The 26,201-nt window shown below is 36.2% G+C and overlaps 2 protein-coding genes across 2 annotated transcripts in view; one reads left to right on the top strand and one right to left on the bottom strand.

Annotated features, from left to right (window-relative positions):
- The first annotated feature begins 1,952 nt into the window (after positions 1 to 1,952).
- LOC129260420 (short transient receptor potential channel 5-like) lies at positions 1,953 to 24,696 on the top strand. The gene is made up of 14 exons (XM_064099956.1): positions 1,953 to 2,894; positions 10,028 to 10,149; positions 10,465 to 10,572; positions 11,400 to 11,684; positions 12,521 to 12,607; positions 13,086 to 13,264; positions 13,662 to 13,798; positions 14,358 to 14,497; positions 15,331 to 15,785; positions 16,811 to 17,012; positions 18,313 to 18,504; positions 19,290 to 19,328; positions 20,701 to 20,846; positions 21,483 to 24,696. The coding sequence occupies exons 1-14, from the start codon at positions 2,723 to 2,725 to the stop codon at positions 21,925 to 21,927; spliced, it is 2,709 nt and encodes a 902-aa protein (XP_063956026.1). The 5' UTR covers positions 1,953 to 2,722; the 3' UTR covers positions 21,928 to 24,696.
- The window catches only part of LOC129261688 (serine/threonine-protein kinase ULK3-like), a 184,014-nt gene continuing 178,865 nt past the window's right edge, over positions 21,053 to 26,201 (bottom strand). The window contains exons 14-15 of the mRNA XM_064099958.1: positions 23,385 to 23,415; positions 21,053 to 21,736 (exon numbers count right to left, since the gene is read on the bottom strand). Coding sequence (XP_063956028.1) covers positions 21,712 to 21,736; positions 23,385 to 23,415 — 56 coding nt within the window. The 3' untranslated portion in view covers positions 21,053 to 21,711. The remainder of the gene's footprint in view (positions 21,737 to 23,384; positions 23,416 to 26,201) is intronic.

The raw sequence follows: 26,201 nt of genomic DNA, 5'->3' as shown, positions 1-26,201 counted from the left end.
GTGGGTTCAAATCCCAGCCATGGCGTAATTTTTTTCAGCAAGGAATTCATCCACAGTGTGCTGCACTCGACCAAGGTGAGGTAAATGGGTACTGGCAGGAAGTAATTCCTTAAAAAAGCTGTGTGCACCGAAAAGGTAGCCTAGCTTAGCCGGGTAATAATAGCAGGGCCCGCTGGGAGAACACTTTTCGGAACTGAAGTGGCTACCATGGGTAACTACCTTTATTATTATTATTATTATTATTATAATATACTCTGCTTTCTTCTTTCTTTCCTTTCCTCATTTAATGAAAAAGATAAGAGGATGAGAAAAGTTGAATAAAACAGGGATTGTAAAAATAAAGTTTCAGGTCAATATACTTTGCTCAAGACGATAACATGCATGGGGCTTGAAAATTTTCGTTTTCAAGTTTCCATTATTATTTTTTCAGCGAGATCGACACGCATCATGTTAAGAAAATGAGTGCTGAACAATATCACAAATTTCCAGTTCGTGCTTGCTTCGCACTCTTATTATTTGATTGACTGGCTAAATGTATAATCTTTATCAATTCCAAGAACAATATTGATCGTCCCCTTTTCCGGTAAGCAGACCTTGTATTTTAACTATTTTCCTCCTTTATTTGCATTCCATTAATTGTTTAGCAAGACACGCATCCTGTTCATGACTACAAAAAGATCATCAGAATGCCCAATTTAAGTAGGCCTGTATACCCCCCCCCCAAAAAAAAAAAAAAAAAAAAAAAAAAAAAATCAGCTCGCGCTTCACGCTCGCATCATTATAAAAAAAAATTAAACTTTCAGGTCTGAATACATGGAATATCCAACATTTTGAGCTCGCACTTTGCTCTTGCATTTTTTTTATTTAGGTTTTATTAGATATACTCTCTCTTGCTTGTAAGAATTAAGTTAAGATGTACTTAAAACATCGATCAGTCTTTGGTCCCTTTAATAGTTAATGTTACCTCCCCCCCTTAAAAACCAACAATCTTTACAGGCCGATCGGGGAAACTGTGGATGAAAATCTTTTCAGCCTGATTTGTACAGATTAGACAATAAGGAACGTTGCCCCCTGATCCAATGCATTCGTCATTTTAACTCATTTTTGTTTCATGTTCACTCCAAACAATCTATTCCAATTTGTAATAAAGATACATTTAGAGAATTTATATTAACAAGATCAGACGATTCTTTCTCAATATGAATAAATAAATGGATTCTATTCGTTCGAATAACAATTTGTGACAAGAGGCTTTTTAATAGATATTCTAACATTAAGCCATTATTATGTTATGTTTTTAATCTTTAGTAAACATTATACCACTTGGTACGTGAGAATGATAATGACACAAAGGTGTTTATATTTTAATAAATAAGGTTAACTATATGTGTGAACATCAGAGACAAAATTACCCAGCCATAAGTATGGGAGGGACAATTAAAATATATTATAAACACAGTAAATGAATTATTGTCAAAATTAAACAAAATTGATAATACATAGAATCTATTCAGTTCGTCAATATTCAAGAACACAGAATACATAAATTCGATCGGGTGCCGCCCTGGCATTATAGGCCTATACCTATTTCATTAAAATTTGAGTAGATTAATTTAGAGTTTCCCTAATTGTGCACTTTTGTTTGCATAATTTTGGATGACAGAAGGATATCAGGTACATGAGAAAATCCTATTGATTCACAATGATTTTCCCCATTTCTATTAAGATTTATTCTTGAGAATCTTCCCATAGTAGGCAGTGAACATACGATAATTAATTATTCACCGCATACAGAATATAATACTTAGGCAATATATACGATAATTATTAATATCAGCACACAATCATGACTAATACAATATTGAATAGCCAAGGCCCGAAGCTTTTCAGATCCAGCCATGCAATGAAGAACAAATAATTGCATTTTCTGCTTCCATTTCCCCATTTCAAATGATTTTTGTTGAACTCTTTTCTCGCTTTGTGCCGGCTGCTGGTACTTCCAGCGGCATGATTGATAAACATTGCTCGATTATGATTATTAGGCGGAGCTCGGTTTATACCTTTGTATCAGACCCATTTAATATAACGATCAGTTGTATAAAGCTTCGTGTGAAAAGCTTCACAGAATTTTGTCAGATTCGTGGATGATATAAAGAGATAATTCTTGTTATGGATACTAGTATACTGAGAAATGACATGACTACAATGTGGTTTGTGCGGCTGACGTGTTTAGATGTGTACGACTATAATGGATACCTGCAATATTAATGTTGGCGAAACGTTTTCTCCGAGGTAGAGATCAATTCGACGTTGGATCATGGGTCCATGATTGGATTAAAGGAACCCTCTTAAATCTTTGATCGACTGAGATATGTTGTTGTTCACTGGAGACAAGTGCAAATCTACATCGATGATAATGCAATGTCTATCAGTTCCAGTTATATGTGCCATTCTTCGCTCGTGAAGGGGTTTAATCATGGAATGTAAACAACAGAAAATATTGCACTGTTTTACGCCGCCTCAATTTGTCAAGTGAATGAATAGACCTCAAAGGGAGTTTAATACACATTATTAAAAGAACTGGAAACAATTATGAACTTGATCATCAATTGATTTGTAGAGGGCTGTCATATTTCTTCATTTTTCCTGAGGAAGAGGCCTCTAAATAAGTCTTTGGAGTAAAAAGCAGTATAAAGCAGGGAAAAGCAGACAACTGGCAAATATGACATTCAAGAAATTTTATCGGCAGAAGCTATTTGAGGCCGTCGAGTCGATGGATCTCTTGCTCGTAAAGACGTTCCTCTCTAGACCAGATGATTTGGGATTGGACTGGAACTACAGAGACAAGAACGGTCGGTCCGTCTATGCACACGCCATCAAGATTGGTATAACTCGTAAGTGCACACTTCTTTTAAAATAGAATTCATTACACAATATGAAATATGCTTTATCAGCAACCGAAAAGTTTTGGAATCATTTTGGTGAATTTTTGGAGGAAATTGGTGAAGGTAAAATAGAGAATATTTGAAATCCGAAAACGCCTATTATAGTCCCATATTAAAGATATTGTATCTGAAACGAGCTTGTGCTAAAGTAAACGTGATGAGGACATGGGGTGGGGGGGGGGGAGTAAGGCAAAGAAACGCTCCAATTTGTTTGGCAGTTTTTCAATGACTCAATGACAATAAATTCATACCTTCACAAAATGATAAAAACTAAAAATTATATATATGTAAATAAAGATCCGAAAAATGGAAATAAAATAAATCAATATATATATATATATATATATAATGATAAAAATATCATAAATAAATGAAGGAAGGACTGAATGAATGAATAAAATATATCACTTCTGAAAAGAGCAATATTTGAAATAAAATAACCTGACAAGCAAAAATAAAAAGAAATGAAGGAGATTGGAACTCTAATCCATACGAAGATTGTTTGCCTTGAAAGATCAAGGGGTTGAAAAAGAAGGCATATTGTTGTCTTGTTATCGATGATTTAACAGCACTCATGAGCCAAAATAAATCAAGAATGCCATGAGTGTTTACCAGTAATGGGGGGGGGGGGGCATGCTAAATACAGAAATCAAATGGAATCGATTCTTGCAATAAAATGTTAAAGGGTTCTGATCACTAGATGTATATAGTTTTAGACGCATATTACTATATTCGTTTGTGACATTCCATCCCCCGAACACAGAAAATCCATTTCGCATGTTATCTAGACCGATTGAAAGTTGGAAAATTACAAGTTATGCATTTGTATATACTTTCGGAAGTTTATGCCCCCTTTTACATCGTCTGTAAGAAGGTCTGTTTCTCTCCTTGATCCAGCTTGATTTTACTCACAATCTTCATGTCATTCTTGACACCCCCATCCAGTGGCGTACCGTGGGTCACGGCATTGGGGGGGGGGGGGGGGCACCAGCAAAAATATCTTAGGATATTTTAGGAATCCATTAAGTGCATACATATCTCAGCATAGTCATCTAGTACTAGTGCCATCCTTTGCTGATTTTGTTAGAATTACATCTAAACACATGAAGCACTTTTTGTTGTCATAGTCATACGTATCTCACTAATCAAATACTGCGAGCGCGAAGCTGAAAATTTAGGAAATTCAGACCTGAAAAAGGGGCATTCTACGGCTTGTTTGCAGGAATTCACTAAGACCGTACGTATTTCACTAACCAAATGATGCGAGCGCGAAGCGCGAGCTGAAAATTTTTGATATTGAGATCAGAAAAATTGACATTTTAAGGACTGATTTTAGGAATTCATGAAGAGCAGACGTCTCACCAATCAACTAATGCGAACATTAGCACGGACAGGAAATGTTTTATATTAATACCTTAAAATAGGGCAATCGCTTTAAGTATTCATGAAAAAGAAGCAAATGTCACTACATTAAACAATAATAACTCGAATTGCGAGGAAATATATTTGGTGTACAGTATATTGATTTGAAAACGGGAGGTTTTAGTACAACAGGATTATATATCTCGTTAAACAGTCTATGCGAGCACAAGGAACAATGAAGACATAGGCCCTGAGCAAATAATGTTTCATAAAGTGATGAAAAACTGCTTCTTATGTAATATAACATAATATAATATAATAAAACAATATAATGAACAATAATTTATTTTTTCCCCACTACGTTTCTCTTCCTTTCTCCCTCCTTTTCTCCTTTTCCTCGTTTTTTTGGGGGGCCAGCCGATTGGGGGGGGGGGGGGGGGCACGTGCCCCCCATGCCCCCCCCCCGTAGTTACGCCACTGCCCCCATCCCTCCCTGGAGTAGTAGATTTCGCCGGTGTGACCAAAGCAATTGAGCAAGTGTATTTTTGGTCATAGGATCAATTTGAATAAGTTTTGATATTTATCGAATTTTACACACCAAACACCATATTTTGACTTTTGTATGAAGGCATGGAACTTTGAAATATTTCCGTAATGCCAATTCCTTCTCTAATTTTGAAAGGAACTTTTGTGTATCTAGTGATTCAATAATCCGCTATTGTGAAGATCTATTCATAACGGTCGTTTTCCCCAAGAAAATTTCCGACATGAATATGGCTTTTTCAATGCACCCTTGAATATTTGCAAAGAATTCCTTTTTTTGTTCGTACTGCAATTATTATTCCGTCACCTTTGGGTCATTAGGTCTAAAGGCGAGGGTGTATTTGTATAGAAATCGAAATATAAGTGGTGTACGTGATATTATAGGTATTGTCAGTTATGATATGGTTTCTTACTTGGACAAGAAAATTCGCTTGAAGTAACCCATAATTTTGAAATTTAAAGTTTAAAAATTGTGCCAATGGAGATAAATAGTCCTTAGTGCAATAAGGTACATTAAGTGGTTCTCTTCAAATTTAGGATACTGTAAGCCACAATGCACGCACACTCTAAGATAATATTATTATATCTTATCGTCTAATTTGAATAAAAAAATAAGAAAATATCATAATTCATGAGCACAAATTATCATGATGACAAAGAAAAGACTTTGCCTGCAAAAGTAGCCACATGTTCATGCAATTCCCCTCATAGCAGTGGTGTAACTACGGGGGGGGGGGGGGGCACGTGCCCCACCCCCCCCCCCAAAAAAAAAACGGGGGAAAATTAGAAAAAAGATGGAGGAAGGTAGTGGGAAAGAAGAAATTATTGTACATTACAGGGGCGGATCCGGCCTTCGCCAATAGGAGGGCCCGGAATTTTTTTAAAGCCATATTTTCCCCGATCGGCCGCACGAAGATGATTTTTGGGAAGTCCTAATAGTCACTTCTGTGCTTTATTCTTATTAATATAATGCGAGCGCGAGCTAATTTTTTTTGTGGAAATCTTATTTTTTCCTAAAATTCGAACATTCTGAGCAATGTTTGTTATCCTGAAAAAGATGTGTATGCATATAAATAATTACTACGAACGCAAAGCGCGAGCAGAAATGAACTGATGAAAAGGTACCTGTTAAAGACTGCATGCAGTAAGTCATGAAACGTTACATAATTTTAAAATAATATTATGCGAGCGCGAAGCGCGAGCTGAAACTTTTGGACATTTTAACCTAAAAGATGGAAATTCTAAGCACTTTTTGTAACTTAAACAGAATAGGTATATAACTAAACAATTGATGCGAGCGCGAAGCGCGAGCGGAAAATTTCGAGATTTAGACCTACTGAACGAGACACTATTCATGATATGTAAGTCATTACATTGATAATGCGAGCGCAAAGCGCAAGCAGAAATTTTTTAATATACGTTTTGAACTGATCGAAAAGGACTGCTTGCCCTTAGCCATGAAGACGTTACATATTTCAATAATCAAATAATGCGAGCGCAAAGCGCGAGCTGAATTTTTTTTACATTTCTACATAAAGAATGGAAAAATTTCAATCAATTTTTGTAATCGTGAACAAGCTATATAACTAAATAATTAATGCGAGTGCGTAGCGCGAGCGGAAAAAATCGAGATTTGGACCTAAAAACGGGACACTCTATTCATGTTTTTTGTAAATCATGAAAAGAATGAGTAATATGGGATCTTCCTACATTAATAATGCGACCACAAAGCGCGAGCAGAAAATTTTGGATATTGTGATCTGAAACTGGATAATGATTTAAGTAGAGAACAAGTCGAGTATCTGAATTCATACTTAGACCTAGAATCTAGGCATTCTAAATACATCTTTTGGCATGAAAATCAAAGCGAGCGCGAAGCGCTAGCTTAAACTATTTGATATTCCAATCTGCCAGTGAAAAGATTCAATTTCAGCTCTATATTTCAAGCACTTTGTAGGAAAATTGTGAGGTGGATATGGATCGCACTTAAAGGGATGGTCCGGGCAGAAAATATTTATATCTCAATACATAGAGTAGAATTCACTGAGCAAAATGCTGAAAATTTCATCAAAATCGGATAACAAATAATAATGTTATTGAAGTTTAAAGTTTAGCAATATTTTGTGAAAACAGTCGTCATGAATATTCATTAGATGGACTGATGATGTCACATCCCCACTTTCCGTTTTCTTATGTTATTACATAAAATCATAATTTTTTCATTATTTCATACTTGTGTGAATAATATGTCTCCCTTATAATGAAATAAGTTGCAGCAATAAATATCTAATGCACTAAATCAGTTGTCAATCCAATTTTTCTAGTTCTTGGAGGAAAAAATTGAATAAACCTAATTTCATATAATAAAATACAAAAGAACAAGTGGAGATGTGACATCATCAGCCCACCTAATGAATATTCATGACGACTGTTTTCACAAAATATTGCTAAACTTTAAAATTCAATAACTTTGTTATTTGTTATCCGATTTTGATAAATTTTTCGGCATTTTGCTCAGAGAATTCTACTCTATTTATTATACTATGAATAATTTTAGCCCGGACCATCCATTTAATAAAGAGCTAATATTTTTCATTATAATTACTTTGAGTTTTGACATAGGACCGGGACATCCTTAGGACATGCCATCATATGAAAATGATGACTGTCTTCTTATTCCTCTTGCTAAGCGCGAGATGAAATAAAAGGGACACAATTCAATCATTAAATTAATATCTTGTTCATTAATGCCCAATGAGGGCGCGAAATCTAATCACATTATGGCATGAAAACTGGACTTTTCAAGCACTTTTGTAATTATAAATAGGATGCATCAGTTAATGTATTTTTAACCATTAATGCGAGCGCAAATTGCGAGCCTAAATTTTTTATACACTGTCGTGAAAAGGGGATTTTAAGTAGTTTGTTGTATAATCAATATTGAGACATACATAACTCGCCAATCAAAATGCGAGCGTGCAGCGCTAGCTGATACGTTTTGACAATCAGACCTGAGAGGGGATATTTTTAAAACTTTATGGAATACACGAAAATGATAGGTACATGATAAATCAAAATTTGCGAGCGCGCAGCGCGAGCAGAAAATGTTAATATTCAGATCATAAAACTGACATTTTTACAGAACAATTTTAAAAAATCAACTTGTAAATCACACAAAATAATGAAAGTTCGATTTCCGAGATGAAATATGTTTTGTATATTGACTTCCAAACTTGATATTTAAACTCCATATTGAACAAGATATGAAATCACCTAACGGGAAAATACGAGCGCGAAGCGCGAGCGAAAATTGTATGTAGTGACATGAAAGATTCCTTATATTTCCCAGGTCTTCCCCTCATCTTATTTTATTCACTCGTCTTCCTCCTCTTCTTTTTCTCCTCTCTTTTCCCTCCCTTTTTCTTTTTTTTTGCTCCGCCAATAGGGGGGGGGGGGGGGCCCTCGGGCCCCCCTGGATCCGCCTATGCATTATATGTTAAATTATGTTACATATATAATCTTATATTACATAAGAATTTTTTTCCATAACTTTATGAAACGTAATTTGCTCAGGGCCTATGTGTTCGTCGTATCTGGTGCTCGCAATGTATGTTTAACGAGATATATAATCATGTTGTAATAAAACATCCCGTTTTCAAGTCAATATACACCAAATATATTTCCTCGCACTTCGAGTTATCATTGTTATATGTAGTGACATATGCTTCTTTTCCATGGCTACTTGAAGTGATTGCCCCCTTTTTATGTCTGAATATAAAACATTTCCAGTCCATGCTTACGTTTGCATTAGTGAATTGGTGAGATTTGTCTCCTCTTCATGAATTCCTAAAATCAGTCCTTAAAATGTCCCTTTTCTGATCTGAATATAACAAATTTCAGCTCGCGCTTCGCGCTCGCATCATTTGGTTAGTGAAATGCGTATGGTCTTAGTAAATTCCAACAAACAAGCCTTAGAATGCCTCACTTCATTGGGAATTTCTTCAGCTCGCTTTGCGCTCGCAACAATGACTACAAAAGTGTTTCATGTGTTTAGATGTAATTCTAACAAAATCAGCAAGCGTTTGGCACTCGCATTAGATGACTATGGACTGGTGAGATATGTATACTCTTAATGGATTCCTAGAAATAGTCCTTAAAACAAAAAAAATCAACTCGCGCTTCACGCTATGGACTGGTGAGATATGTATACTCTTAATGGATTCCTAAAAATAGTCCTTAAAACAAAAAAATTCAACTCGCGCTTCACGCTCGCATCATTGGTTAGTAAAATACGTATGATTTTCGTGAATTCCCACAACCAAGCCTTAAAATGCCCCTCTTCAGGTCTGAATTTCCTAAATATTCAGCTCGCGCTCGCAATATTTGATTAGTAAGATGCGTATGTCTATCATGATTACAATGACCACAGAAAGTGTTTCATGCGTTTAAATGTAATTATAATAAAATTAGCAAGCGCTTGGCACTCGCATTAGATTACTATGGTGATATATATACCCTTAATGGATTCCTTTAAAAAAGTCCTTAAAATTACCTTGTTTGGGGTCAATATATACAGATATACCAAAATTTCAACTCGCGCTTTGTGCTCGCATTGTTTGTTTAGCGAAACAGGTACGTATCATGATTACAAAACTTTGCTTATAATGTCCCTTTTTAGGTCTGAATATCAAAAATTTCACCTAGCACTTCGCGCTCGCATTACTTGATCATTGAGATACATATCCGTTTATTGGCAGTTGGCACAGTTATTAGGTCAGTATACCTGGCAATTGAGCGCGCTTCGCACGCCCACTAAGTGACTGAAAATGTTTGCTAGTGCCCCCGCCCCCCCCCCCACCCGTCATCAGGTGACCCACGGTACGCCACTGCCTCATGGAGAGATGGAGTATTAAAAAACACATTTTTAAAATGCATTAAAATAAGGTACTGGCGCTGGGTACACTGATTGGGGGGAGGGGGGTGGGGTTCCACATTGTTTTTCTGAGTACTGAGTGGTCTTATAAAATATTAGCTTTCAATAAAGGCGAAGCTTTAGCTCTTAAACATGATATAGCAATAGCCCCTGTTCCATGCGCATGTCACACTTTAAACGTGATATATTGTTTCACAACACTAAATCAAGAAATATTTTGTTTTATTTCTTTAATCCAATCAAGAAATGGTAGCGACGTTTATCAACCATGAAATCCCGCTTGGCGATGCTTTACTAAGGGCAGCTGATTTCTGTATGGTTGACATAGTATGTTACATCTGTGCATATGCTGAAACGTTGGGCAAGGTAAGTATCATCATCGTGCCAGGTTCAAGCTTTCACCAATTTCACTCTTGTAATTATCTCTATGTGTATGTATAAAGAAGAAGAAGAAGAAGGAGAAGGAGAAGAAGAAGAAGAGGGATAAGAAGAAGAAGAAGAAAAAAAGAAGAAAGAAGAAGAAGAAGAAGAAGGAGAAGAAGAAGAAGAAGAAGGAGAGGAAGAAGAAGAAGAAGAAGAATAATAAGAAGAAGATGAAGAAGAAAAAGAAGAAGAAGTAATTTTGTCAAACAGCACGTTAAGAAATAAATCACCCCTTCCGTTGTTTTAACCATTCTCTAGAACCAGCGGAATGCCATCATCGATTGTCATTGTGAAAATGATGATTACCACAAGTTTACCACCCCTCTTATGGCTGCAGCACACAAGAATAACTTCTCAGTTGTAAAGGTGGGAATAGTCATAAGGAAAATTATATCATATATAAATGGGACTCCAGAGAATTCCCATAGTGCAAAATGATAGATTTTCAGTCATTTCGGAACTTAGTCATATAAAATCATTATAGGGGAAATTTCGTTTTTACTTAGTTCAATTTCATTTTTAAGAAAGTTACCACCCCCCCCAAAAAAAAACCTTTTAATAATTACTGCATTTGACATGTTTTAAGGAAATTAGGTTTAACTCTGAACTTTTTGAAGGTGCAAATCAATGCCACACCGGGCACAGTTTGCACCTTTATGACAGAGGAGCACATAATGTTTATATGTGCAACTTTAAAACCAAAAAGTGAAAAGTTGCACCTGGATACATCCCATGTCGATGACATTAATAACGATACCGAGTTGGACCTTTCTCTAAACAAGTATTTGTTTTACATATAATGAACTCAGTGCCTAACTCTTCATCTGCTTCTAACTTTATTTATATTTATTTGTACGTTATTATTTATTAATATTGTTATTATAACTATACTTATTAATATTATCATTTTCATCATCATTATTATCATCTTTATTATTATTACTTTTACTATTATTATTATCATTGGTATTATTATCATGATCATTATTATTATTGTTATTATTATTATTATTATTATCATATTATCATTATTATTCAAAAGAAAACCGTAAATAGATAGGTTCTGGACACTCATGATACTTGATGAATTTTACGACAAGGATTAATGCAATATTAAAATCAAACAAAACTAAACCTACATTAGGAATTTCTTAAAGTAAAGTCATATATATATTGTTTTGAATTTCAATTAGATTTTACTCGACGCTGGGGCTGTTTTAAAGGAGCCTAGGATAAAGCATATACAACCAGACCTCACAGGTACCGCCATTGTTCTCATGACCTACCGAGCTATAGCAACTGAAGCTTACCTGGTGCAGGCGTTCAGCGACCCACTCGATGTCGCCTTCGGGCTAGGTCGACGACTACGCGAGCTCGCCGGTCGATGGGAGGATGCGAGCGAGCAAGTGCTGAAAATAGTGGACCGCGTGGAGCAATTCGCTGCTGATTTTGTGGGCCAGGCGAATTATTCGAGCGAGGTATAGGTGGATGAAGATGTTATTAATGATTATAAAATTATAGATGATAATCGAGGTGATAAAAATGATGATGGCGATGATAATATGATGACGACGTTGAAGAAGATGCTAGTTATTATTATAATGAATGATTAAAAACATAAGAAAAAAAAATTACCATCAAATTGTTATTAAATTTAATGCATGCTCATCTCCGACTTCCAAACTCGTTTCGCGGTCTATGATCATGATGATAGTTATGTGTTCATAACAGGGCTTTCATTATTTTTTTTATTCTAAGGTGTACAAGTGTTTATCCACTTACTCCTTATAACGAAATCAGCACAAATATCCCACTAAAACAAACAGTAGGAAAATATCAACCACTTACTCATGCTATCATTAAGATAGATAGATAGATAGATAGATGGATGGATGGATGGATGGATGGATGGATGGATGGATGGATGGATGGATGGATGGATGGATGGATGGATGGATGGATGGATGGATGGATGGATGGATGGATGGATGGATGGATGGATGGATATATAGATAGATAGATAGATAGATAGATAGATAGATAGATAGATAGATAGATAGATAGATAGATAGATAGATAGATAGATAGATAGATAGATAGATAGATAGATAGATAGATAGCTAGCTAGCTAGCTAGCTAGCTAGATAGATAGATAGATAGATAGATAGATAGATAGATAGATAGATAGATAGATAGATAGATAGATAGATAGATAGATAGATAGATAGATAGATAGATAGATAGATAGATAGATAGATAGATAGATAGATAGATAGAAAATGTATTGACACAAAAAATATTAATTTTTTTTCAGGTAAGATCTATCTTGAAGTTTACACGAAGTGAGAGCAAGCATCCCGTTGCTAAGGTCAGAGCAGCCATGAAGGCCTACCAGAAACCGGTGAGTTATATCAAAGACTGTCAAAGACTCCAAATGTTAATTAAATCTGTGACATTCATGATCTAAGTTGCATAAATTATACTGTATTCAAATTAAAAGAGTTGTCCGTGTGCATTCTCCTCTATTCATTTTGAATATCACTCGGTATTAGTTGCTGTGAGTTTTGACAAACGATGATATAAAGATTATTTATTATTTGGGCTTTTGGAGTACTATCAAGATAGGGTTAGTATCATCCAGAAGAAGGGGCGGATCCAGGATTTTCCAAAGAGGTGCATAAAAATCTGGTGGCTACAAAAGTCTTCACTTGTGTTTATCCGACATTTTCCACTACAAATACAATATGGCTCTCAAGGGGGGGGGGGGTGGCACGGGTCGAATGTGCCCCCTGAATCTGCCAATGCGTAAAAGTCATCTCTAGGTTACTCGAAAAAAAAGTAATAATAACATGTTTTTTTAACTCTTCTTTATTTCGCAGTTCGTCATACACCCTTTCACGCAGAGCGTCCTTAGCGACAGCTACTACGACGAAATGAAGGGAAAGAGCGCCACCTTTTCTTTCATCATCGCTTTACTCGCGATCGTCTGCTATCCATTTCTATCTTTCGCCTTTTTACTTTACCCTACTGAAATTCTACAAAGATTTTTGAAAATACCGTGAGTCAGAGTTTGGTTAAATAATGAGAATTCTTCTGATAAAGTTAGCAGTTATGCCCTGAGTTTATGTTATGTCTTTATTCTTTATGTCTTGGGGTTCTTCGGAGCAATAATTATTTATATTTTTTATGAATTATGTAGTTTTTAGTTGTTTACAACTCTGAACCAGTTTGTTTTTCCAATGCGGATCATTGGCGAGTTTTTATCAACAGAAAATGTATGCGGAAATGCAGAAAAAAAACATGTTTGCCAAATTGACCTCGCAACCTCAACGAGTGTATTCTCTAAGTCCTCTGTTTTCCAGAACATATTTCATCTAATAATAAATGTTATATTCCAGTGTCCCGTTTTCCAATCATGTTCAGCAGGGTTCTTCTGTTTCTTTACCAACCACTAGGAATATCAAGCTCTACATGAACATGGGCTCGGATTTAACACTGATGTCATGTGTGATAGCGCTGGTGCTGTGTGACTATTCAACACATCCCATCATAACATTGTTTCTCGAGATCACGATCTTCATCTTCTGTATAGGTTTGTACATCTCGAATAATTGAGAGCTTACGATTTACCATGGTACCTTAAGAGACGGTAGCTCGGAGAACAATGCAAATCAAATCGAATATTCTGCGCATGTGTGAACAATAATGCATTCCGCCTTCTTTGTGTTTTTAATGCGATGAAAACACGCTGAGCAGGTTTCCTCTTACTGGAAGACGCGACTAGGGATTTTCTTTTGGTGTCTTAAAGACTTGTTGCCAGAATAGTGATGGGCGACAAACTTTGAGTGTGCCAGAAGTGGTGGATGGAGAAATTTTTTCTTAAAAAACTGCAAGTCAGCTTTGGCCTTTTAAATAAACAAAGTAGAATTTCGTGATAGATTTTGACATAATATTCAGCAAATAATATCATAGTTCACCAACATTCTTTTCCTTTTCTCCTTTTAATCTTCGCTGTTAATTTTGGGGGTCCATCCCGACCCCATATCTGTGGGCCAGTGATTGTTGCCTGTTCTCCAAACCTTTTCATTCAACACATTCAAGGATGATGCTGGACTATATACTTGCATCGCTTTCTTTTTATTCATATTCAGGAATATCTGGCAAACACGCGAAATTCATCTATAAACAAGGTCTGGAAAAATTCTGCTCCTACCCTCTCTCAATTCTGGACAGTTTAATGGTGAAGATCTGCTACACAACACTCTATGTGGCCTGGATTGGGAGACTCATCGTAAGTAATTTGAAAGAGAAAAATAAATATTACATTATCAGATCTGTATCAAATAGATATGTACCCCTAAACGAAATGTTCTAATTCAGGAGCCTCGGATCAGGAGCTCGGCGATCTTCTGGTATATTGACGGATCTCTCTCAGGACGATAGTTCCAGGATTGTATACTTACTACCTACAGGGCTTTTTTAACTCCTCGGTTGCTGGGACACTCTACTTGGCCGTCTTGAATTCCAACTGCTTTCTGGGAGCAAAATAACACATACTATTTTCTATCACAACGTATGATATAAAACCTAAAATTGCATTTGTTCACCAGCAGGTACTAGGTTTGAAGACATTTTTCCTCATTTGTAAATTACCCTTTCCTGTACTTCTCTTAGTTTTCCTTACTTTTATGTTTTGCTCTCTTCTAAGCGCCTTGAGCATTTAATCAAAATGGAAAAGACGCTATATAAATCATATGTATTATCATTATTAGTATTAACAGATAAAGAATCAATCACAGGGATAATTCCAAGCTTGGTGATTGGTCAGATGGGTTTGAGGGAGTTTATGTGTGCAAGATGCCTGGTGGGATACGTGCCCTTCGCTCGTACCTCTCTGGGAAATACTGTATATGCTCTAAATTATAAATTCCACAGCCACACCAACGAATCTAACTCCACAGATATCAAAGCCATCACCAGGGGCCTGTTGTCCGGGCCAGTTGGATAAAACTTTTGCCATAAAATACTCTGGCAAATTTAATAAAGACTCTGGCAAGCAAAATGGTGCCATTGACACTATTGATACATTTATTATATTTTTGCTTATCGGTTATCTTCCGCCAGGACATGTATGACCAGCGAATTATGCAAAGGTACGTGAACCCATTCCAAGAGGCTCAACCCGTCATGGCACCATCAACAGTGAACAATTCGAACATGAGAAACTTCGACGCAGAGTCCAACATCGCTTTAAGTGACGTCACACCTACTTGGCTCTTTGCATCGTGGAACGAACCGCGAGTAGTTTCGCATACTCTCTACAGCGTCGTCGCGCTCGTCTGCGTGGTGCGAACATTTTACGTTCTCAGCGTCAACCATGTCGGTATCTTCGTCGTCGCCAAGTCGGTGATCGGCATGGGCGCCGATGTCCTGCGCGTCGGAGTATTCTTCGTCTGTGTCAATGTAGCCTTTGGAGTTGGAATGACACAGGCTTCCAGGTATCGTCTGCATACTGCACGCGCTGAATGCGCCGTAGAAGGAAGCCTGCCGAGCGATTGCCCCAAAACACCATTTCATAGGTAAGTGTAATAGGTTCGAACCCTTCCATGTTGGACATGTTTAAAACAAGTGGGTGTTTCATAAAGCTGTTTGTAAGTTATGAATGGCTTTATGCACGACTTGTAACCCTTTCTTAGCCAAAATATATATCCCTATGCAGCGGACTTCGTGGACCTACCTATATATTAATAAGTGGCATGTTCCAGTCGCCTGGTAAAGTCGTACAACTGTCTGAAATACCTTCCAGGTACTCTTACAAAGAGTTGCGATTAATCCAATCAATCCAAATGGAAATCCATCTTTGTAAAAAAAAATTCTACAGGAAATTTGCATATCATCCTATGTAAACAGAAACACATTGAATTTTCAAGAAAACGATGAATGTATGAATATAAATCATATCTATAAAATATTTTAAACAAACATGCAGTTTAGATGTTGACATTGCTTGCTTTCCATAGTTGTGATTGATCAGATCAATCGCAACGCTTTGTAAGACAGGGCACTGGTTTGACAGTTTGTTTTTATATATTGTCCACATCACTGAAACACGCCATCATTACATTAAACAAGAATGTGCTCGTTTTAATTTACAATTGCTTTGGCTCTTCAAATGGAAGTTTATCGCAGATTATTTTGTTTTGGTTTATTAATGCAATGCCAAAAATTGAGTAAGTTGAAACTTATCAACTATGTACTTTGTATTTGCTTTGTATTTTCTATTGCTACTTTGTGAATCCTTTATCTGGTTTTGTTATTACTTTGGATGGCTGAATAAATAAATTGAATTGAATTGATAATGAATGTCAAAATTTACGGGTCAACGCACGAATAGTTCAGTCTCCATGACGGTTTGCTACCGTACAAAGATTATTATTTTCCAGAGGTACGCAACGTTGGATTTCCCATACCAGGCAGCGACTAAAATTGATCAAATCCTCTTTCACAGGTGCACACAACCTAAGCGATAAGCACTATACACATTAAACACCTCTATACTATTCTGTTTGTCTGGTTATAACTAAATTTACTACATTGTTAACAGTATTCCACAGTCCTTATTGAACCTCTACTGGGTTCTCTACAACATATTCAAGAATCCTGATGCGGGCACCAGCTTGCGACCTGGCGATTCCTACACCCTCTTCCTTCCCGCCTTCATTCTGATGGCGTACACCTTCATCGCGGTCATTGTCCTCCTCAATCTCCTCATCGCAGTAATGACGTCACGATATTCCAAAGTGGAGGTATGTGTACGTCATGCCAGTAAACCGTGCTGTCCGTATTTGTCAATAGCGCAAGACAGATTAATCCCCCAAATAGTTATTTTAATTTCGTATATTTCCATTAAGGCGGTTTGTGTCGTACTTCTTGTGAAGGTTGCCTAACGTAGACAAGATATCTAGGTAACAGGTTTGCAATGAATGATGCTGCTAAAAGCCAAGCTTGTATAAAATGCAGCCCTCTATAGACGTTCTTATAAACAGTACTGATCAATTAATAGCAACTTAAGTACAAAAAAATGACAACTGCAGCCATGGTTCTGGGATCTTGGGTGACCCAAATCCCCTTCATTTGGGGGCGAAAGCCTTTTTCCCCCTTGCTTGTCAAATTTGTGTTGGAGAAAGTTATCTTCTTGTGGGAGTGATCTATTCATTCATTTATTTATTTATTAATTTATTCATTTTTTTAGACAAACCAGCTCCTCCTCTTTCATGTCTTTAGAAATCGTTCCCAGGCCCCTGACTAGAGCACAGTACCAGTTAAATTGATAGTGTAAAAAATGAACGAGAGAGAGAAGAAGAGATTAAAGGACTCCAGACTCTCGCCCCGTAACTCACCATGAAATCAATGCACTGATGAACAATATTCAAGCATGCTGCATCACTATAAAAAAGAATCCTAGTCGATCTTATACAGTGGCGAATTGAGCTACAAATTTGAAGAAGCCAGATATGGCGGATGGAGTAAAAGTTCTACAAAGATCGAGCGAGCAAAAATCTTGACATTATTAATGCAAGAATATAATTTTTAGACATATTTTTAAGTAATATTCAGAAAAAATGATATAATTTCTATTTCTCCTTTATTCCTTGATATTTTTTTGGGGCTGGGCATGGTCCCCCCCCCCCCCCCCCTCTGTACGCCAGTGACCTTCTAATTTCTATTAAAGAGAGCCAAACTTAATTAGTAACATTCACACGCTTTTTTCTTAGGAATTTTGATATTTCTATATTTTTTTAATACCTTCTGTCGCAATGAAGATCAATTATTTCGATAAATCTGCAATAATTGGGCAACGCGTTGTAGATAATTGGTCTATATCATGCACTAAAATGAAATTTATTTGAGCAATATAATATTGAGCATCTACCATAGTGTTAAATGATTGAAATATTTCGATTTCATGTCATTTTATTACATTCAATGATGGTATGTGTAATTCTTTTCCTTCCCAAGCTTATTTCCAAAAGTAATCATATATATTATTTGATCATTACTTCTAGAAAACAACATTTTTTTCTTTTTAAATATTATATTTCTTAGCAAAATGCTGATCGTGAGTGGTTGTTCTTTCGTACTCAACTTTGGATGAGTTTTATCTCCGATGATATCACGTTGCCACCTCCATTTAACATACTGCCCTCTGTCGACAAAGTCTGGAGAACAATACAAGCCTGTTGCTGTCCAGCTCGCGGTAAAAAAATTAAAGAAAAGACGAAGTCTCACAAGAAACAGGTATGTGCATAAGTTTTTAAAACACATACGTGATTTGTTTTAATAGGGGGGGGGGTGTGTGTGTATTTTGTTTTCTTCTAATCGGTAGATAATTATAGAGGCGTGGTTTTGTATAGAGCAAATCATAATGATAAGAAATAACATTATACTATAATCCACTTCTGGAATAGGGACCTACTCAATTGCTTTTATGAGCAAGGTCTGTCGCTTGAAATGTTACTTTGAACATTTTGGATGGATGGTGGCGATTTTTAACCTGATTGCTTAGAACATGAGTACTTGTAATCAAGCAACAACAGGACCGAAGGCTTATGGTCCTCTCCGTGGAACCTGGTAAAACAGCTTACTTATTCCCTGGCACAACAAAAATAATGTCCGGATAAGCCTTATTATCAAAGACCACATCTCACCTCATCGGCAGGATCTGAAACTAACTTAAAGATAGAGATTTAATTCGTCAATTTCCCTTGTCTCAATTATTTTGTTATTAATTCATTTCTATAAATGGTATACTACATCCATCTAAATGACGTTTTTCTGACCTATGGACTATCAAGTGACCTCACTGACGTATTTCAATCCATCTCTCTATGGTCTAGGTTATGATTAATAGCAAACATCCATTAGTAAGGAAAAGCTTTCAACCAGTGAATCTATATATTTTTGCTAATGTTTGCAGACAACTTGATTGATGTGCTTCGATCCAAACTCCTTACAGATACGAAAACCAAGCAGTCAATGAACTCGTATTTTTGTATTTTTATGTTTATTTTTACATTTTCCAGGCCTTAAAGTCAGCTGTGCAGGAGTATATCTATTCTCAGGTATGCTCAAAGATGTTTGTCTTACGATAGAGAGAGCAATACGATTTGACCTGTATATTACATTTGTTACGGAATAAAACTCAATATTCGATGTTATTTTGTTAAAACACACGTGCACTTTGAACATTGTTTATTCAGCCCATTTTCAATAATGATAACACAAAAATAAATCTACGAATTTCATGTATATCATGGGAATGGGAACTCATATCATACCGTCATTTTCCACATTTAAATACCTTCTTTAGACCCTTGTATTCTTCTGTAGACCCTTGTATTTTCTAAATAATGTTTAGATATTTCATGAATAAGTTATGGAGCAGTCAAATATAATCCGTTTTCATTATCTTTGTAATTTTATGTGTTGGTGCAATTTAGTCTAATTTGTAGGAAATATGTCTGATGTATGCTGAGAATAAGAGTGATTGATATTTTTAAAGCGCAAAAGAGAGTCTTCACCTATTATTATATCAACTCATATCTTTATTGAGAACATCACGGAGGATAGAATATCATGTGAAAGGGTTACTCCAGATTAAAGATAATGTTAATAGTGCAAATAAAATAATTGAATAATTAAAACACTGAGAATTTAATCAATTTTGTAGTGAGAAAAATCAATTTAAATATTGAATTTCAAGGTTTTTCCTAAAAAGACTATACACAGTATTTAAAAGTATGACTTGTTTTAATGCTAGTTGAAATTCGACAGACCATACCCTGATACTAGGTTTTTCTCCTCATTGTTGCCATTTGTTGCTTTTATTTAACAATTTTTCTAGGAATATTGTACACAGTAAAAAAAAATTATACAACGCTGTTTACTATATGAACCTTACAGTAATTGTTTAAACAGTTTAAACAAGTGTTTAAATCTTAAGCAACAAAGTTTAATTTTCAATATCTAATCTTCAATAAATTAAACATGATTGTTTAAACGGTTAAGCAAATACTGTAAGGTTCATATAGTAAACAGCGTTGTGTATAATCTTAAACAGCGTTTTTACTGTTTATTCGTCGTTATCATCATTATTAGATTATTATGATTGTCATCACCATCATCATTATTATTATTATAATTTGTATTACTATCATGTCTATAATGACTCTTTTCTTTATCTTTGTTGTTAGTGTTGTTTTTTTATTTGACGGTAATACCATTCATCACATCTTCATTGTTATGATGTTGTCAACCTTTTCACTAGCTCCTAACACTGATATTGCTATGTTTAAGTCATAGTACATCGGCAAAATCAACTCCATGCAGTCCGAGAAGCTATTACTTTATTACCGATTGCATATCATCAGTTGGTTTGCAGTCGGTTTCGCTAATGTGACTCTAGCATAGCCTATGATAATTTTTTTTCTTCAGAAAATGATGAGAGCACTGAGAGATCGTTTTGTGAAGAGTCGGGAGAATAGTCTCCAGCAGAAGTCGGAAGTCGGAGGAAAACGACCCCTTCTTGGTCTTGGACGAACCGATCTTCTAGCCTTCCGGAACGAGTGGGCTGACCTGAGGTAAGTGGCCCGAGATTGAAACTCACCCTTATTATTCTGCCATCCGGTGGTAACTACCTTGCACCACTAGCGTACCTACGGGAGGGGGGGGGGGAGAGGGGACAGACTGCCCCCCTGACGAGTCACAACCAATGCAAGGGACATATCCCTGCCCCCCTGACGAGTCTTGAAGACCTTTTTTTTTTTTTTTGCTTGTCAAATTTTTTGGCGGACGAGATCCTTTATTTGTGGTTGAAGACCTTTTTTTTTCTTGTCAATTTTTTTGGCGGACGAATTTGCCCCCCCCCCCTGAGGAAAATCCTAGGTACGCCAATGCCTTGCACTGATGCTCAACAGACGATCAGAATACCGCTGAAAGAACTTGAAATGTCTCAATGATTTTCAATCTCTGAATACGTGATCTTTTATTGACTTGTGCCATGTTACATATATTTTTATGATTCACGTCAGGATTTTCAAGCCCTTTTCCCCAGTAATAAATGTCAATGATATTTCGCATTTTCCTATGTCATCAGTATATGTCAACTTTCTTGACTTAATGGAATATTCACCAGAATATAACGAATTTTATATTCCCAAAGAATAACCATAACTCTGTATTTTCAATAAGGATCATTATTTTGATCATTTCTGTAGGCAACAGGTATCTGTAGCGGAACGCGATCTCCAAACTATGCTACAACAGTCAACGCAATTGATAGCAGCATTAAAGGAGAAAATCGAACTCATCACCCACGTCGAAAGGAGACATGTTTCCAGCTCGTTCGACATCGACGGCATTTACGATTCCTTCCCGGTGATCGAAAACTCACTCAAACAAGTCGAAAACCTGATGGAATCCTTGCGCACTCTCCCAGCCAAAGAGCTACTGAAGCCAGTCAAGGAAAGTCCTGTGGAGGTGGAGGTGGAGGTGGAGGAGGAGGAGGAGGAGGAGAAAACGGAAGAAGAAATCAAAGTCGAGACCAAAAAAGAAATAGTGAAGGCGATGGCGAGGGCATACGAGCTCGGTCGACGACCGGAAGACGACGAGGAGCTAATGGAGAAACTTCGGCAGTATCGAAAACGTTTCGAGACGAGCTAAAATAACTTGAAATTTAGTTGCATATCGCATTGAGGTTTAATAAACCAATGGGTTGGTCTGCGGACTTCGAATTCAAGTACCAGGTGCGATTTTTTATCTCAAAAACTCTTGGACTTGTATTTTTGTCAGAGTCTTGTCTCAATTTTTAATTAAAATAACCTCTGAAACATCGTTCTAGGCGAGACTAGATCCTGCGCCCGTGAACTCGACTGCAAGATCCCTCGACTCCAGGTCTCTCGGAGAGGACCTTAAGCCGTCGGTCCTTTGGTTGGTTGCTTGCTTACAAGCATTCATGCTTTCCTAGCATCAGGTAAAAAAATCTCCACCAAATCTCCAAAGATTGGTTACTGATTGAGCCACACTAATCATGCTAATCGAGCTGATCTATGGGTCGAAAATTACAATATATCCTACCGTTTCGTGTTCCATAAATATTCATGAGAAGTAGTCTTACCTGTCATTCTTAGTGCTCTCTCGCGTCGGGTATGCAAATACGGACGAATTAAAAAAAGAAAATCGCGTCTGGGGTTCCAATTATCGTATATGAAGATATGAAGGTACAGTTTGGCCATTCATAGCATATGTGAAACGGGTTATCCCTACAATATATGTTATATATTTTGTATTACATTAGTTGTTATGTTGTAATCGTTTGATCATTAAATCTATATTTTGTTTATATTTACGTATTTTTAATCGTGAATAATACCAAACCAAAGTACATCCCGCCGCAGTACTCACCTCATGTGGCAAGGCGTTTATATATATTTGCCATTCTCCATCCGGTAGCGGTAGGAAGGAATTAATCGAGTGTTCGAACACTAAACTAGTGGGAAATCAGTTATGTGTCCAAACGAAACTTACAATATTGGTGTGTAGAGGCATCAGGGAGAGGCTTAGATAAAATACAGGTTTCATTCTTTAATCATATATATAGTATTAAAAAAAATGTATTATGAATATTCTTTGTATTTTTTTATATTTAACTTCCGTACCTGTAAATTCACCTGAAGTAACGACGTTGAGCATGTTGAGGTAAAAGTAATGTATTTAAATATGATGTATAAGATATCTTATAAGTCAATCCCCTAGGCCTTTTTAACGTTTAAGACTACTATCATTCATTAGATACCATACAAGATAATTCAACCCAAATGAATTAATGTGCCATATAACGTGAGAAAATGTTTTTGATGAACAAACTGGTGCCAAGCAAACTGCCATGAGACACACCAAAATAAACATCTTGCATATTGGAAAACATGGTACGTATTCATCATTATTAATAATTTAGATAAATTAATGAATGTGCTCTTTGCAGAAAATACAGAATAACAATCATGTTGATCGCGAATTCATCTCACTAGAATGTACTTTAATAAATTATCAATTGTTGCATTGATCATGTTATTCAATGTGCTAACACAGGGGAAAAACATAATCTTTGGAATACTTACCGCACTTTTACTTCAAGCTTTCGAAGACAATCTGTTATTTACAATGTAAGAAGATAAAAGAGAAAATAGATGAATAAAAGGAAAGAAACCACACAAAAAAAGAATAGTGCAAAAAAGGAGCCCTGGATATTTCAACTCTACAATACCCCTACAATTCAATGGAGATGAGATATTACGTCAAATTTCCCTTTATCAAAGTATCCTGGTGCTGCCCCCCCCCCCCCTTGGTCTCCAATTTGGTGAAACAACTTTTGCTCCGGGCTTTAATTCGTCTAAGATATAGGGTTAGGATTAGGATAGGGTATAAAGTTAAATCCAGGTTTGAAGTTGGTCATTCCATTAGTGTGTGAAATTTACAGCGGAGCAATTGTCGCCGGAGAAAATGTCATAGAACCCTCTGATTTTGCTTCGATTTGCAATCTTATAAAATACTCACACTCTTCAGTACACAAGGACCTCCATCCTCACAGTTTCTCTGATTGAATCCCTTTTTAGTCTGGACAATATATTATATTGTCCAGAATAAGAAGTTGAATACGTTGAATAAATGCAATTAAGACTTGTCAAAAAATGTCCACGAGCTTTAAATTACTTTGAATGTATACCACCTGATGTTAATTAACATGCCGCGATGGGTCTTCTACTCTTTTCAATTTATTTCCTCATTTCATTCACAATTCTTTATTCGCTCAGCCTAATTAATTCATAGGCGTTAAAACATCAATATTGTCAATTAGTGAGGATGCGTGCACCAGTTGACTGTTTCGCTTACAATTTGAACATTTGGCTAAAATACCGCTTTAGATTATGTTTCGAACTTTCCGCTTTCCCTTCATCATCGGTGAGGGGGGGGGGGGGTCACAACGGTTACGTCTTTCTTGATTCTTGATATCACACTTGATATCACATTCTTTTGCCACATGTAACTCTACCACTGATCATAACACTGATCAGTGAAAAAGAAGAGTTAGATAGAGAGAGAGAGAGACGAAGGTTAAATAAAAGTAAAGATGATGAAAATGAAAAACTATGATGAAGGTGATTAAAAAGTAGAAGGGGGGGGGATGAAGAAACAGATTTTAGTTGTTATTGAAATAGATGACCACCATTACGGAATACATTCTTTGATAATCTTCCCTCACACATATTTAACTATTTTTCTTATATAACGCATAAAGTACAACCGAATCATTAAAGAGAAGAGAATGATATATGCAACGTTTTAAATCATTTATTTGATTAATTCATAACGCTATCTATACGTACTCAGGAACAGAATAGAATTATCACATGCTATATATTAAAGAGTATTAACAAATTTTGTGAATGCATACTGTTTACTTTTTAACACAATCATTCACTCTTAAAAACGTTGGGCAACATACGGTCCACACAACAATTGGTTAAAACTTTATCAAATTCTGAGTAGCTTTAAACCAATAATGTGTGCTTTTGGTGAAAACTACACAGTATTGGTTGAAAACTACCCAGAGTTGGATAATGTTTTAACCAATTGTTGTGTGGACCGTATGTTGCCCAACGTTTTTAAGAGTGTTGAGAAATTATGAAATCACTGATGTTTTTATATCTAACTTTCCTATTAAATGGATTGTGAAAGGTTATATTTCGTATTACCTATATTGTTCTGGTGGCATTAGGGAAGAGTAACTCAGTGCAATTTAATCCAATCTGCATTTATTTCATTCTCGATTAAAAAAGTACCGGTACCTAATCCAAAACTATAAGAGTTTAGAAATAAAAGATGAACATTAGAAGAGGAACTGCATAAAATGAAGCAAACAAGTCTTGTACAAGCGATTTTTTGAACGTAATTATGAGCATGGAGCGTTGTGACCCATTGGATTAGTCTCCAAACCTTGAGTCGTGGGTTCGAATCGCAGCCACTGCATAATTTCCAGTGAGAAAATTGTGCAAAACTCACTCAGGTGGGATATATCATGGATACCTGGCAGGAATTTATTCCTTAATATACGTATGTGCTGTAAAGGGCTTGCCGGGAAGGCGGGGTAAGTGGTGACACTTTTTGCATTTTGCATGTTAGAATTGATATGACTAATTATATTGAAGAAATAAGTACCTAGCCTTTATATTTGAATCATGGGAAATATTTTCACCTATAGATAATTTTCTACCCCCACACTGAAAGTCATGGTGACCTTTGAAAAAAGTGATGTCAAATGGCTCTACTTGCCCCATCTGTGGAGTACATTGTGCCACCTTCTGGGGTAAGTTGAGCCACGAAAACTTTGTACAAAATGTATGCGGGAAGAACCAGCATGTCAATTTTTCATTTAAAGTCTTTTCACTTGCTAATTCTCTATAAATACTAACATCCTCTGAAAGTAAAAGAACTGTCATGTGAATTTGCTCCTTTCTGCCTGCATATCAATGGCCTTTAAGGTTTGTTTCTTTTTTATTATACATTACCATAAGAATAACTATAGCTCAACTTGCCCCATGTTGGCTGGCTCAAATTACCCCAGACCGAACTTAATGCGATATTTTCACATCCACACATTTCTTATGCATCCATCATGTAAAAGACTATGACAAGAATGAGAATCCATACCTGTACTAACAATATTGTTCTTATTTCTTTATTATATTTAAAGACGTGTGCGGGTAAAAAGCACTTATCTATTTCACACCCTTTTTTTACTTTTTTGGCTGAAATTTGTATTTTTCCCTCTAAAAAAATACTTTTTGTTTCAAAGTTGAAAACAATGTGGTGTGGTTAAGGGTTATGTAATGGGTCATCAATACATGCCACCACCACAATGTCTGACACATTCATTA

Source organism: Lytechinus pictus, chromosome 5, assembly GCF_037042905.1.
Source record: "Lytechinus pictus isolate F3 Inbred chromosome 5, Lp3.0, whole genome shotgun sequence".
NCBI classification, from domain to species: Eukaryota; Metazoa; Echinodermata; class Echinoidea; order Temnopleuroida; family Toxopneustidae; genus Lytechinus; species Lytechinus pictus.
Note: the sequence above shows the minus strand (reverse complement) of the source record. Positions and strands in the feature narration are given on the sequence as shown.

Bases quoted from the DNA above. Each gene is read 5' to 3' on its own strand.
- LOC129260420 (XM_064099956.1), top strand. From the start codon at position 2,723: ATGACATTCAAGAAATTTTATCGGCAGAAGCTATTTGAGGCCGTCGAG. The intron at 2,895-10,027 runs GTAAGTGCACAC...AATCCAATCAAG, and splicing joins CATCAAGATTGGTATAACTC to AAATGGTAGCGACGTTTATC. The intron at 13,799-14,357 runs GTTTGTACATCT...ATTCATATTCAG, and splicing joins GATCTTCATCTTCTGTATAG to GAATATCTGGCAAACACGCG.